This window comes from Engraulis encrasicolus, chromosome 23 (genome assembly GCF_034702125.1).
Source record: "Engraulis encrasicolus isolate BLACKSEA-1 chromosome 23, IST_EnEncr_1.0, whole genome shotgun sequence".
Classification (NCBI taxonomy): domain Eukaryota; kingdom Metazoa; phylum Chordata; class Actinopteri; order Clupeiformes; family Engraulidae; genus Engraulis; species Engraulis encrasicolus.
Window position 1 is genome coordinate 10,975,353 of NC_085879.1, and position 12,500 is coordinate 10,987,852.

Below are 12,500 nucleotides of genomic sequence, written 5' to 3' on the forward strand. Positions count from 1 at the left end.
GTTACAGGGCAAAAAAAAGACAAAAAGAATTAAAAAAGCACTTAGCTAAGAAGAGGAAAGAAGAAGAAGAAGAAAGAGAGAGCAAAAAATAGGGCCATGGTCATCTTAATCCAACCCTGCCTACAGGAGAAAGCCCAACACCAGTAGCAACAGCATCAGGACACACCTTTGCTGGGTTAAACATGTGCTACAGGATGAGGTGCTGATGAACATGTCCTGAACCCGCTTCATGGAGCCGTTATTGGGCAGGGGCTTGATGTCCAGGGAGCGACACATGACATTATAGGCATCCACAGCTCTGATTGGCTTGGCAGTAAAGTTGCTCTTGAAATCTGTTGTGAGAGAGAAGAAAATGGAGTGAAATAATAAGCTTGTGAAAAGGAAAACGTCACTTCCACACAATGAATAAGTAGCTCCCTTGCTGTAATGTAGTTGATGAAGCTATTTCACCACGTTCGGTCGCACCAACATTCAAAGACAGCCCACTTCAGGTCATACAGCAACCTAGTCGAATGAGCCCTGGCAGGTTTATAGCAATGAAAAATAATAAAATTACACTTGAATCTTTCAAACAACTATACATGTGTGTAGCAGACCCCTTGGTCATTACCATGTCTTTGCCAAACTTACAAGAATCAGTGGCATACTGTATTCTTTGTGATGTGTTGAATTTATGGGTCATCAAGAAAAAAAACCCTTGCCAGTCACTGTATACCACAAGTATTGTGTATCTTCCTCACAGAATGCCTTTGTTATAGAATCTCTCACCTGGGCCTTTTGCCACAAAGATTCCCCTCATCTCTGTGAGCGTGTTGTCATAGCCGTGTGCACCATACTTCCTGTCCCCGGTGATGTTCGCTGGTAAAGGTAGGTAAGATATGCTCTGAAAATTAAGAAAAAATGTGATTGACCAAGCAGTAGCATGACTATAAGCAATGTCATGGTTTTAGCGGTGGTCAACCCATGAGGTTCAGAGTCAAATTGCAAAAAGGCAGCACTCACTGTGACATTGGTGTTGATCAAAAGTGCAGAGACAACAGGACACAAGTCAATAGTAAGCATTTCCACTTCTAAACATGATGACTGAATGCACGAAGCACTAAGGCAAGGCAAGGCAAGGCAAGGCAAGGCAAGTTTATTTCATACACAGGTGCAACTCAATGTGCTTCACAAAATTAACAAATGCAGAAAGAAAGGAAACAGGGAAGAGAGAAGGAAATAAGAGTCAAAGAACATTTAAAACATTAAGATAAAACACAAGGTAAATTATAATAGTTATAATAATAATAATAATAATAATAATAATAATAATAATAATAATAATAATAATAAAATTAAAAATAATAATAATAATAAAAAAAGAAAAAAAAAGAATGATATAAAATTTAAGCTAGGGGAAAGCATCTGAGAAGAGCTTTAGATACACGAAGATAAGTCCCAATCAAAAGCGAAGTCAGAGAATACTCACTGCAAACAGCCAAACAGTATAACAGAAGAGCTGTTCAGCCTGGTGATGCTATGGAAGAACTTAATTTTTAGTCTCGTACATGCACCTTTTATGGGGACCTTGACTTCGGTGCTCATGGGCCTAGACCACTCTCCACCCAGGTTTCTTCCTCTCAGCCAATCAGGTTCTTGGTCTCTCCTCACTGGGGAGGGACCAAACCCTAATTAATATTCTTTGCTCATGAATATCGATCAGTTCTTTGTCCCACTAGTTCTGGACCTCATGGTTCCGGTAGGTATGACCTAATCCAAGGTGGCACACAAACATCTCACAAGAGCTAAGCATAGTCCTTTTGATGTGTTCCAATTAAATATGCTACCGAAGTTGTTATCAAGGAATATTACTTCGGTGTGAGTGTATGTGTGTGTGTAAGTGCGATCAACTACGTTGTGGCAAGGCTTATGCACATGCTTTTTCTACAGAGAAGTTTACTGAGAGAATAGGATGTTTTCTGCTATATCCTACCTTCTGTAGGTGTGTGTGTGTGTTTATGTGAATATGTGCTTTTGCGTGCATATACTGGTATCTGATTACTGGTATTGCGTTTGTCGTGTCCGTGTTCATATACAGTAGATGTGGGTGCAAGTGTATGTGTCTGTTACTTTGTGTCTGGGCCAATATGTTTGAATAGGTTTGAGCTTTTTATTCCAATGCCTGTATGTGCTTGTATGATACGTGTGCATAGGAGTGAGTGCGTATGTGTATAGCTGATATATGTGTAGGGTCTCCCAGCCACTTCTCCTCCCTTCCATTAGGGGGCGCTACACAAACCTAGCGCAACCAGTAGCCCAATCCCAGAATGCAACACCACTGGTCAATAATAACCTCCTCTGAGCTTGCATCTTTGTCTTATGCCGCTGGCGATCCTGCTATGCGGACCTGTGGTCACACAGGTAAAGAGATTGTGCATACAAAACTCTGAACATAGCTTTTATCTGATATTTAGGCCGAATACAGATAATGTAACACTTAGTTCATCCCTAAACAGCTGTAAGTTCATTCTCTTTGCAAAGTTTCAATCAGAGACAACAGTGTCTTTGGTTTCTACTGTTGGAAGGCAGTAGCCCATTAATAAGTCGGTAGCCTGGACGCTCCTGCTCAATACATCATCCGGATTCATTTGTGGAACTTTGATGCATCAAGAGTTCCACGCCTAAAGCATCGCACGGCCAGACTGTGCGAGCAACCTTTCCCAACCCTTTCTGCCTCGCTGGAGCGAGAATAGGACGTTTGGACCCACAGACCTCGTGCGCTGCTGGACACTCGTCTACACACTCTGAGGATAACCACTCTCTCCTGGAAAGGCTGGAAGCCTCTCCCTCCTTCACAGTAGGCATATCTGGGCAATATTACTCTACTGTCAGTTTAGATATGTTTTGAAGTAAGCTTAGCTGATTTTCATATACATGTCTGATTCCCTTCTTTCTCCCCTTCTGTTTAGTTAGCAACCTGCTATCACTAACTCCCCGGTTGTTTACTAGTTGCTACGTCTCATTCGAAACGATCAGAGTGTTTTCAAGCATTGTTTGGACGCATATAAATGTTCGGAACGCTCCGTGAACCTCTCGATCGTGCAATTACTAAACATCTGTGCGTGCGCCTGTTTATTATTTTGTTACTGTGTGCACGGCCTCAACAGGCCCTGCCTTGATTAGCTAGCCAGCTGCTAATCTCCACAACATAAGCTGTTCCTACTGACACACAGTCACCGCTTTTCTCTCTCTTTCTCTCTCCCTCTCCCTCGAGAATAATCACGCTTGTAGAAACCCCAGGACAACCCCTGTACCTCTCGGTACAATTTGAGTAGAACCTTTCCACTGTACTGTCCGCCAGACAGTCATTAATTGCCCTGTGTTCTCTGCAAACGTTCTGAGCTCGTGCTAGCTAACGCTTGCCGGCTCTGTGTGCATTCCCATACAATATTTCCCCATATGTGAGTTGCCATATTTGTAGTCGACTATCGATATTGCTCTAGACAACCCTGTCTCTCACTCCCTGCTCTGTCTCGGTTCTTTTTTTCTCTCTCTCTCTTCCATTCGGAATAGCGTACATTAATTACAGAAATCCCAGACACCGTTGCAGGCCCCTAGTCTCACCGAGAGCTAGCTCTACCTGCTATTACCTTAGACTAGGTAGCCACTAGCTACCATAGCCTTTTGTTCTGCCTGAACTTTCTGTAGCCAATGTTAGCTTGGCTTGACCAAACACACACACGCGTTTGGTACGCCATTTCGTGTCCACAAGGGACACGCACACACACACACACACACACACACACACACAGGCTAGAAGCCTCTCTTTCTCCCTCTCTCTTTTCCCCTCTTTTTTGTTTTATTTGCTTTCCTTGTTTTATAGTATTTGTGCCTTATGATTGTATTATTCCATTTAACCGACATTGAATGTAATGCTTTATTTAGATTACTTGGTAGTTAATAAAAGTTATTCATTTAATTGCATTTTGTCTGTTATTGCATTGTGTACGTACGGAATCAACTTACTTAGAACTTTTGCCTTCAACTGAGTTTTGTGCCCCTTGTGTTGACCGTCACATTGAACAGTTAGTCTCATTTGGAATTTTACAGTTTGTGCTGCATATTACAAAAGTTTCAAGCTTTGTGATTAAAACAAGATTGTGTGTGTAATAATTTATCCAGGAAGTCATGTTAAAACGTGCTCAAAATGAGCAATATTTTGTCCAGTAGTGCGAATTTATTGCCTTATGCGTGACGTCATAAGGTTGACACAGTCCAACTCCGAACCCACAAAGTTATAGTAGTCAATGGCGGCGTCTATGGCGAGTAAATCAAAGCACAGTGGAAAATATTGTGTTCGTGGCGGTCAAAATGGTACAGGTTGCAACAAGTACAAGTTTCACTGAAGGCATCTCTCTGCACAAGTTTGTTTAAGTCAAAATTACTGGAACTGTTGCTGACAAGGAGAAGGCAAAACAACGCTGATCGTGTAGGAGGCATCGGCTTTTGAAGTGACCTAGATCAATGTTGTGCTCTGGGCGTTTTCCACCCCTCCTGTTGTTTACCTTAAAAATCTGGAGACCGTGGACATGGTTGGAAATAGACTCCTAGACTACCACAAGCAGTGTCTATGGATGGCAGGTGTGCTGACGGATATCTCTAGCTCGAGTGCGACGACGGGTGAGTCTGGCCGACAGCCACTTAGCAGGATAGCAGCATGCTAAAGATGCTAGTTCCTCTCTGCCATTGTAGCACCTAGTACTAAGGGTCCTCGGTCAATGCGCTGCGGGTCGAGGCTGTGTTTCGTTACGACTCCATGGCCGTTGGTCGTGGAGTTATTGCTTTATATGCAACGAAATCGCCCCTGCATCCGAGCACGAACATCTGTGTTGTGTAGTTATGACTCTATCCATGGCCGGCGGTCGTGCAGTTATTGTGTCATGCAACAACAGCCCCTGAGCACGAACATCTGTGTCAAAATATACCTACCGACTTCCACATTGTCGCATAATGATGGGTATAACGCCATTGTTTATTAAGATTACATTAAAACGATGCTATTGGGCTACCTCATCATACGTTTTTAAAGCAGCTGATAGTGCAATTTCGCTAGGTTTCAACATGTCAAAGACAGCGCAGCAGCCAAAGCATCGTCCCCCCCTTGTCACGTTGCCATAAACAAAAAAATAAGTTAGATGCCGCGCTGGTTGATCGGTAAGTTGTCGGCATAATAATTGAGATAACGCCATTGTTTAATACGATTTTAAAGCTGGCTTTCGAATTGCCACTTCGGTTTCAACCTGTCAAAGACAGCGCGGAATGTCACATCCATGATCTGAGAAACCGGCAGCTGGCACCCTAACATGCTCCCACACAGTAAATGTTGTGGTGTTAATTCAACACTTACAGAGTTCATTTAAGTCCAAATGGACTCAAATGAACTCTCTAAGTGTTAAATGAGCACAGCGGAATTTACTGTGCATATTTTCCAGTTTACCACAACACATACAGCCTGCACTATTGTGTCATATGATTGATAATATCTTAATAATAATCAGCGTATAGCCTACGTGTAGCCTAGTAGGAGCGCGGTGCTGTTTTGTGCCCGTCGATCCTGTGCCGACCAGCTGTGTCTGTTCATTCATTCCTTTCATTAGCTTGGCAAGGCAGAGAAGTGGCAATTATACCGTATGTGACCAAATGTCAGTGTGACTGCTTACTGGTGTGATGATCCAGCCTTGGTTGGCCACAAGGGTCAGTGTGGAGACAAACCTCCCCTCTTTGTAGTGGAATCGATCAGGAATTTGGGTTTTGCGGTAAGTTGTCATGTTGCCCACGGCACTGAGAACTGTGAATATCTGGGGAAATAAAATAATGCATCCAATAAGTACATAATGACAAAATCTATGCATATGAGGAACACCCTCCCACCCTGTCTTGAAAAGTGTGTAGAATGTGGTCAGAATGGGTACTGCAACCATGCTGCTCATTTACAATGTGCTGCCTATTACCTATTACCAAATTTGATCTTTTCATGAATAGTGCAGTAGTAGTGCAGTAAGTACCATAAGTTTTACAGCTAAAAATGTCTATTTCTGGAAATTCAAAATGGAGGACCATGGAGATGAGCTCTCTTTTCATGGATGAACAGTGCAATTTTCCCAGTCATAATGAATGCTTAGATTTTGGTGGTGGTGGTAAGTATTCATGAAAAAGGTGACATTTGTGAATGGGCTGCATGAATTCTGGAAATAAACTACAAAAAATATTACACGGTGCACTTATAACTTTTTTTGTTGTGCCAGTTATATCAACTGTCTCTACTACTATGTAAAAGATTGCATTTAACATTGTGTTCTTACAGTGTGCCACAGATAGGCTATAGGTTTAGTGTAATGCATTGCCATATGTTCCTCATACCGAAAATGTAACTGTAAAAGGTGTCACTGTTAAAAAAAGAATAAACAGTGTTAACATTTCAATAATAATCTATAATCTGTCCACTAAATTAATATCCCACAAATTGAAGCTCACCTCTTCGAACTTCGATGGCTTTGGCCACAGGCTCACAACCGGCCCAACGTCCAGCACCTTGATGAGGTCAGTGAGGTTGATGTGTTTGTCCAGTTCGATGAGGTTTGTGATCTCGGACATGCCGTGGTCGGAGAACATGACTATGTTGAGATTTTCCCTCATGTTTTTTGCCTGCATGCAACACAATGATTTTATTATGCGCCATGTTCACACAAGGTACCATGTTTGCAGTACAAGTACTTTGCACTCTTTACTTTGCACACCTCTTAAGCTTTTGAGCATACACATTTGTGTATTTGTAGCATTATTGGAATTATCTGAAGTGGTTAATGTATAGGCAGGATTTGATGAAGCACAAACTATACCCTCAGGTGCCAGTAACAATGTGTTGTGTACTTTTGGACTGAAGCATAACCAAAGACTGTTACTTTAAAATGGCTTTTTTGTTTTGTTTTTAATTACCAAAAAATATTGATACATCAGTCTTCCTAATAGCAGAGCTTTGCAGACTGTACCTGCATGCCTAAACCGCATGCCTTCAACCAGTGCAGCGTTTGATAGCCAGGGAACACACAGGATGTAGTAGACAGTAGTGTCTTTTTATTATGACTGTTGTCAGCCACAGCCACGCCACATAGACTAATAACTAATAATTAGAGATGCACCGGATCCTGATTTTTAGGATCCTGCCGAATACCGGATCCACTGCTTAAGATCCTGCCGGATCCGGAACCGGATACCGGATCCTACGAAAGGGTTGAAACACATAGCCAACTCGCACACGTGGGCCGTTTTTATTACGTTTGCGCAAACTATTTTTAAGACTCATTGGCTTACTGCCACACTGCCGATAAAGGGCTTTCACTCCATGCACCGATTGGGGTTGTGAAAGACTGACTGAAAAGCCTAAGCTACGTAAAAAGTAGAGATGCCCCAGATCCTGATTTTTAGGTAACTGTCAGATACCAGGTCCACTGCTTAAGATCCTGCTGTATCCGGATAGTCTGAAAAACTCTATTATCCTGCCGGATCCGGAACCGGATCTTGGATCCTGTACATCTCTACTAATAATCACTCGGGTACAACCCTTCGCATAGCGTACACTCAGCTGACCGAATCTTCCTCTGTAAACACGGAACTTCCCCCTCCCCTTATTGGAACCCCAACAGTGCCTCGAACCCACAAAACCATAGAACAGAATCATAGAACATGACATACACAAACATAGGTAACCCCCAGACTCGCTACACTACCCCCGTTACTGAAGTCCTCGTCCCCGAGGACAAAGTCTCTGAATCTTAGCGGGACACGTCTCTTCCGCTGTGGCCACCCCCGGGGAGTGGCATTGGAAGGTGGGGTACCTCCCCTCTCGACAGGAGGTGTAGATGGACCGGGGCTTGCTGGCAGGGCCCCGGACCAGGCATTCCCCGGTCTGGCTGCAGGAGGTGTAGAAGGCCCGGGGTTTGCATCCCCTGGGCTGGCTGCAGGAGGTGTAGGGCCAGGGGTTTGCATCCCCTGGGCTGGCTGCAGGAGGTGTAGAGGGCCTGGGGTTTGCCTCCCCTGGGCTGGCTGCAGCAGGTGTAGAAGGCCCAGGGCTCGCAGATGGGGACTCGCTTCCGACGCTCTCCAGGCTGGCGGACGGTCCAGTGGGCGTGGCAGGCCCCGTAGTCCCTCCTGGTGTTGCAGAGCCCCGGTACGGTGCCAGACGGTTCCGTTGGAGCGCTACCTTGCGCCCCCAGGAGGGTAGTTGCACTCGATACACCACCTCCCTCAGGCGCTCCAGGATGTGGCAAGGCCCCATCCAATGGCTGTCCAGTTTGGGGCATCTGCCCCTCTTTCTCTTGGGTGAGTAGACCCACACCAACTCGCCACGATGGAATGACGTCCCTTCGCACGCAGGTCATAGTTGCTTTTCACACCCGCAACCAGCAATTGCCTGCCGGCATAAGCGTGTGCCATGTCCACGCGATCCTGCAGCCGCTTGGCATAGGCAGGACCCACTGGGATGGGCGGAGCGTCTCTCCTGAAAGCCAACTTTGCAGGCGTTCTCAGCTCCCGACCCAGCATGAGGAGGGCAGGTGTACAGGCAGAGGACTCCTGGATCGTTGTGCGACACGCCAGTAAAACTAGGGGTAAGTGCATATCCTAATCCAGCTGGTGGCTGGAGGTGAGAAGGGATAACTGTTGAGTGCGGTTGAAGGCATGCAGGTTTGATTCTTTAACCTTGTTCAAATCCAGACTAAAAACTCATCTGTTTCAGTTAGCCTATTCTTTATGATTCTTAACTCTGTTTTATTTTGTTTGTTTTGTTGTTTGCTTTGTTTTTGTTATTTTGTTAATTTTATTTTCTATTTATTTATTTATTTTTGTTTACAATCTGTTTGTGTCTTGTTTTATTTTGTTTCTCTCTGTACAGTGTCCTTGAGTGTTTTGAAAGGCGCTTTTAAATAAAATGCATTATTATTATTATTATTATTATTATTATTATTATTATTATTATTATTATTATTATTGTTAAACGCTTGCTTGACAAATCTTACCACAATAGTCTTGTTGATTAATTGCATGGCTGCATCCAATGCAAGGACAGTTCCCAGCCTCTGTATGGAATTGGGCCCAAAATAGTGTCCCACTGCATCCACCTTCTCAAAGTACACTGCCGCCATGTCTGCTTGGTCTTGGCTTTTTTTAACAGGAAGCAGGAACAACAGAAATGTCAATGGGAACTTCACCCCATGCGATATTATACATTACAATTGGCACATTCTTGAAGCAGCATGGGAATCATTTGTACACTGTGCAGCCATTTTTTACAACTTTTATGCCTTTAATTTAGGATAGGACCCAGGTCCCTGGTGTAATGGTATCACACCTTAGCCCACTGGGTCACGATTGCCTCCACGCAGCCATTTTAACAGCTTATGTTTTTGTGATCAACATATTTCATGTTATTGATAACTTTTTGAGAGTGCAAACAGAAGTCAGCTTTCTGCTTATATACTTTATAATGATGCACTATGTCAATGTTAACAATCAGGTTCCTATCTGGTAATGTAAACAAAAAAAGACACCATAAGCATTTGTTCACAGGAAAACTGTCATGGCAACAAACTATAGAATAACAACGCTGCTAGACAGAGCTGCTAGATCAAGTTCAAACAGTGAGAAAAAGGCATCTCATTACATGAATGCATCCAGGGCCTGCTCCACGGCGTCCGTGAAATTCTTCTCAGAGGCATTTTGAAAGTACGGCACACAGAGGGAGGGCCTCACTCCAAGGATCTCTACCTCACAACCTGAAGGGCAGATTATGTAGTCACATGAACCACAATAGGGAAAGATCATGACAACAGCGTGAGCCAGAAAGGGTTAATTTTTTTGAGGGGCCCGGGTATGAGCTCACCTGGCCAGTGGTACATGTGGACCTTCCTCTGCAGTTTCTCCATGGTGACCCAGATCGGTTCTGATCCGTTCCACCACAGGGGCAGGCGGCTGTCCACGTTGGTGCCCATCAGGAACTCCTTGTCAGACTCCATGTCCCACATGTAGTTCCCCGTCATGTCATGCTCCTCTGTGTTTCGGCCTTGGGAAATTAAGCACATTTGTGATTACTGAAAACATTTTGTGATTTACTGTATTGGGATGTTAAAGTAGGTGGTGGAGGAGCATTAATGTCAAGTTGTTCTAAAAAAACCTGCAAAAAGCACATTAGACAGACACTAAGGGAAAACATCATTCTCTAGGCTACCGGTTATGGGGGTAGGGGAGGACACCACAGCTTACTTTGTTCACCCCCAGAACTTCAGAATTTTCACTCCCAATGTATTAGGTTATATCCATACATTCCTAGTACACTTCTCACCAAGTCTATGTGTTTGGGCTCTAAACTTAGTAAAGAAAGGTAGTGGTGCGCACATCCAAGATGCAGGTGCAACCGTGCAGGACAAAAAATGAAATATATGAAAATAAAGGTGGAATGTTTGCACACTGCTCCCGTTTTTCTTTTGCTTTTTTTATTTTCTCAATTGAACGTTGGGTGTGCTCTTCATCATACTTTATTCCAATAAAATATAAAATTCACCATTATAGGGCGTTTTGTCAAAAAAAATCTCAGAATGCCTTCAATCCTACAGGGGTTGTGTTCCCTAAACCCTGGTACTGCCCCAAGGAACTTCAGACAGAGGATACACTGAGTAGGACGCCATGACCATGGGCATCAGATTGAGAAAGTGAAAGTGCTGAGCACTCTATGGCAAAGCAAATATGTATAAATACAGCTATGAAATACAATGGTCCAGTTGTCTTAAAGAACAGACCTGGACATCTAAAATGTGAAAAACACAGAATATCTGATATTTTCCAGAATATCTGATAGTGTTCATTGAGACCAGGAAATCACAATGAAACTGAAACTGTTGAAACTGTTCAATACATCATCATGTTTACCACTGTCATCACCTCCACCACAAACAAGAGCAATCAATTAATAAATAGTTGATTGGGCCAATTTCACATAAAAAAAACATTACCAGACAGAACAACACATAACTAAACATAACATACTGTAACATAACACAACACAAAGCTTCAGGAAAAGCATACTTAGTTGTTTCTCCCAATTTGCTATGTGGTTCCTACCTGTCATGAGAGAGTAGTAGTTTGGATAGGACAAACTTGGGAATTCTGGGGTCATGTATTCCACCTTCACCCCATTTTCTACAAATGCCCGGAAGCCTGGCAAACTTCCCAAATCATCCAGATAGTCATAACGAAGTCCATCAATGAGAAACACTAAAAGTTTTCCACCCGCATGGCAAGAACCTAAAAGTGTGCTGAGAAGGAGAGCAAAGGTAGTGGTGGATATCATTATGTCACCACCACAGCATAAAAAGCCAGGTCAGAATACAGACACGACACAGGCCATACTGATGTACTCAGAATGTTGTGTGGAGTGGTGTGGGCCGCGTTGCTGTGCTGTAGTTTTATCAAGTTCCCTGGGGCAGTTGGTAGGCGGGGTCCTCTGATTTGTACAGGGCTGCTGACAGCATTTCCTGGGCCTAGGACAAACATCTCTGAATTGGCCCCCCCTTCCTCATGGCCTCACTTTGGCCAAATCTATCTAGCTGCATTTTTTAGAAACATGATGTTTTTTACATACTACAGAGGAGGATGAAGAGACACATAGATGGTCAAGGACAATTGAAGGAATCTGTAAGAACTACATGGTACCGCAGAAACTAGGGCGCTGTTTGACCATGATCTGTGATGAAATTGATGCAAAGAGACTGTTCCCAAATAAAATTCCCATTCAGCGTGGCACATCAGTAATGTTTTGGGTCGCTTCGCCTGCTGCTCTTGCCTGTTATGACAAGCACCTGTAAAATAAACTCGCTTTTTTTGAGCTGATCCTTTTGAATGCCGGTCATACTTTGCCATCAAAACAAAGAAACTGTGCCTAAAACAAAACAGGTGGTGTACGCCATTGAACTTGACACTGACGCCGGAGTCGGTATCCAACACGGAGCAGACGCCGCTGGTTTAGACACTGGGATGGCCATGGGGGTGTGCAGAGAGAGAGAGAGAGAGAGAGAGAGAGAGAGAGAGAGAGAGAGAGAGAGAGAGAGAGAGAGAGAGAGAGAGAGAGAGAGAGAGAGAGAGAGAGAGAGAGAGAGAGGTGCAAACAGGGAGCAGATGGGGTGTTGATCAGGTCCAGTGGGTGGAGAGAGCTGGGGGTGAAATGGGCCAGTGTTTTGTAGAGGTGCAATGGGCCAGAGTGTTATTGCCCACAGGCCTGTGAAAACACACATCAGATGTGATCTCTGCTGTTATGCTCCTGAACACATGATGCTGCCTTTTGCCTGCTCATGTAATAGGGGCTGCAGCATGCACATATGAACAACACACACACACACACACACACACACACACACACACACACACACACACACACACACACACACACACACACACACACACACACACACAAA

General features: G+C 43.9%; 1 protein-coding gene across 1 annotated transcript in view; it reads right to left on the reverse strand.

Moving 5' to 3' along the window:
* Window positions 1-11,392, reverse strand: part of LOC134439458 (glycerophosphocholine cholinephosphodiesterase ENPP6-like) — an 11,904-nt gene extending 512 nt beyond the window's left edge. Inside the window, exons 1-8 of the mRNA XM_063189346.1 lie at window positions 11,152-11,392; window positions 9,917-10,096; window positions 9,698-9,809; window positions 9,054-9,195; window positions 6,514-6,684; window positions 5,700-5,837; window positions 769-883; window positions 1-332 (exon numbers count right to left, since the gene is read on the reverse strand). The exon at window positions 1-332 is cut by the window's left edge and continues 512 nt beyond it. Coding sequence (XP_063045416.1) covers window positions 121-332; window positions 769-883; window positions 5,700-5,837; window positions 6,514-6,684; window positions 9,054-9,195; window positions 9,698-9,809; window positions 9,917-10,096; window positions 11,152-11,380 — 1,299 coding nt within the window. The 5' untranslated portion in view covers window positions 11,381-11,392 and the 3' untranslated portion in view covers window positions 1-120. The remainder of the gene's footprint in view (window positions 333-768; window positions 884-5,699; window positions 5,838-6,513; window positions 6,685-9,053; window positions 9,196-9,697; window positions 9,810-9,916; window positions 10,097-11,151) is intronic.
* Window positions 11,393-12,500: the final 1,108 nt, after the last annotated feature.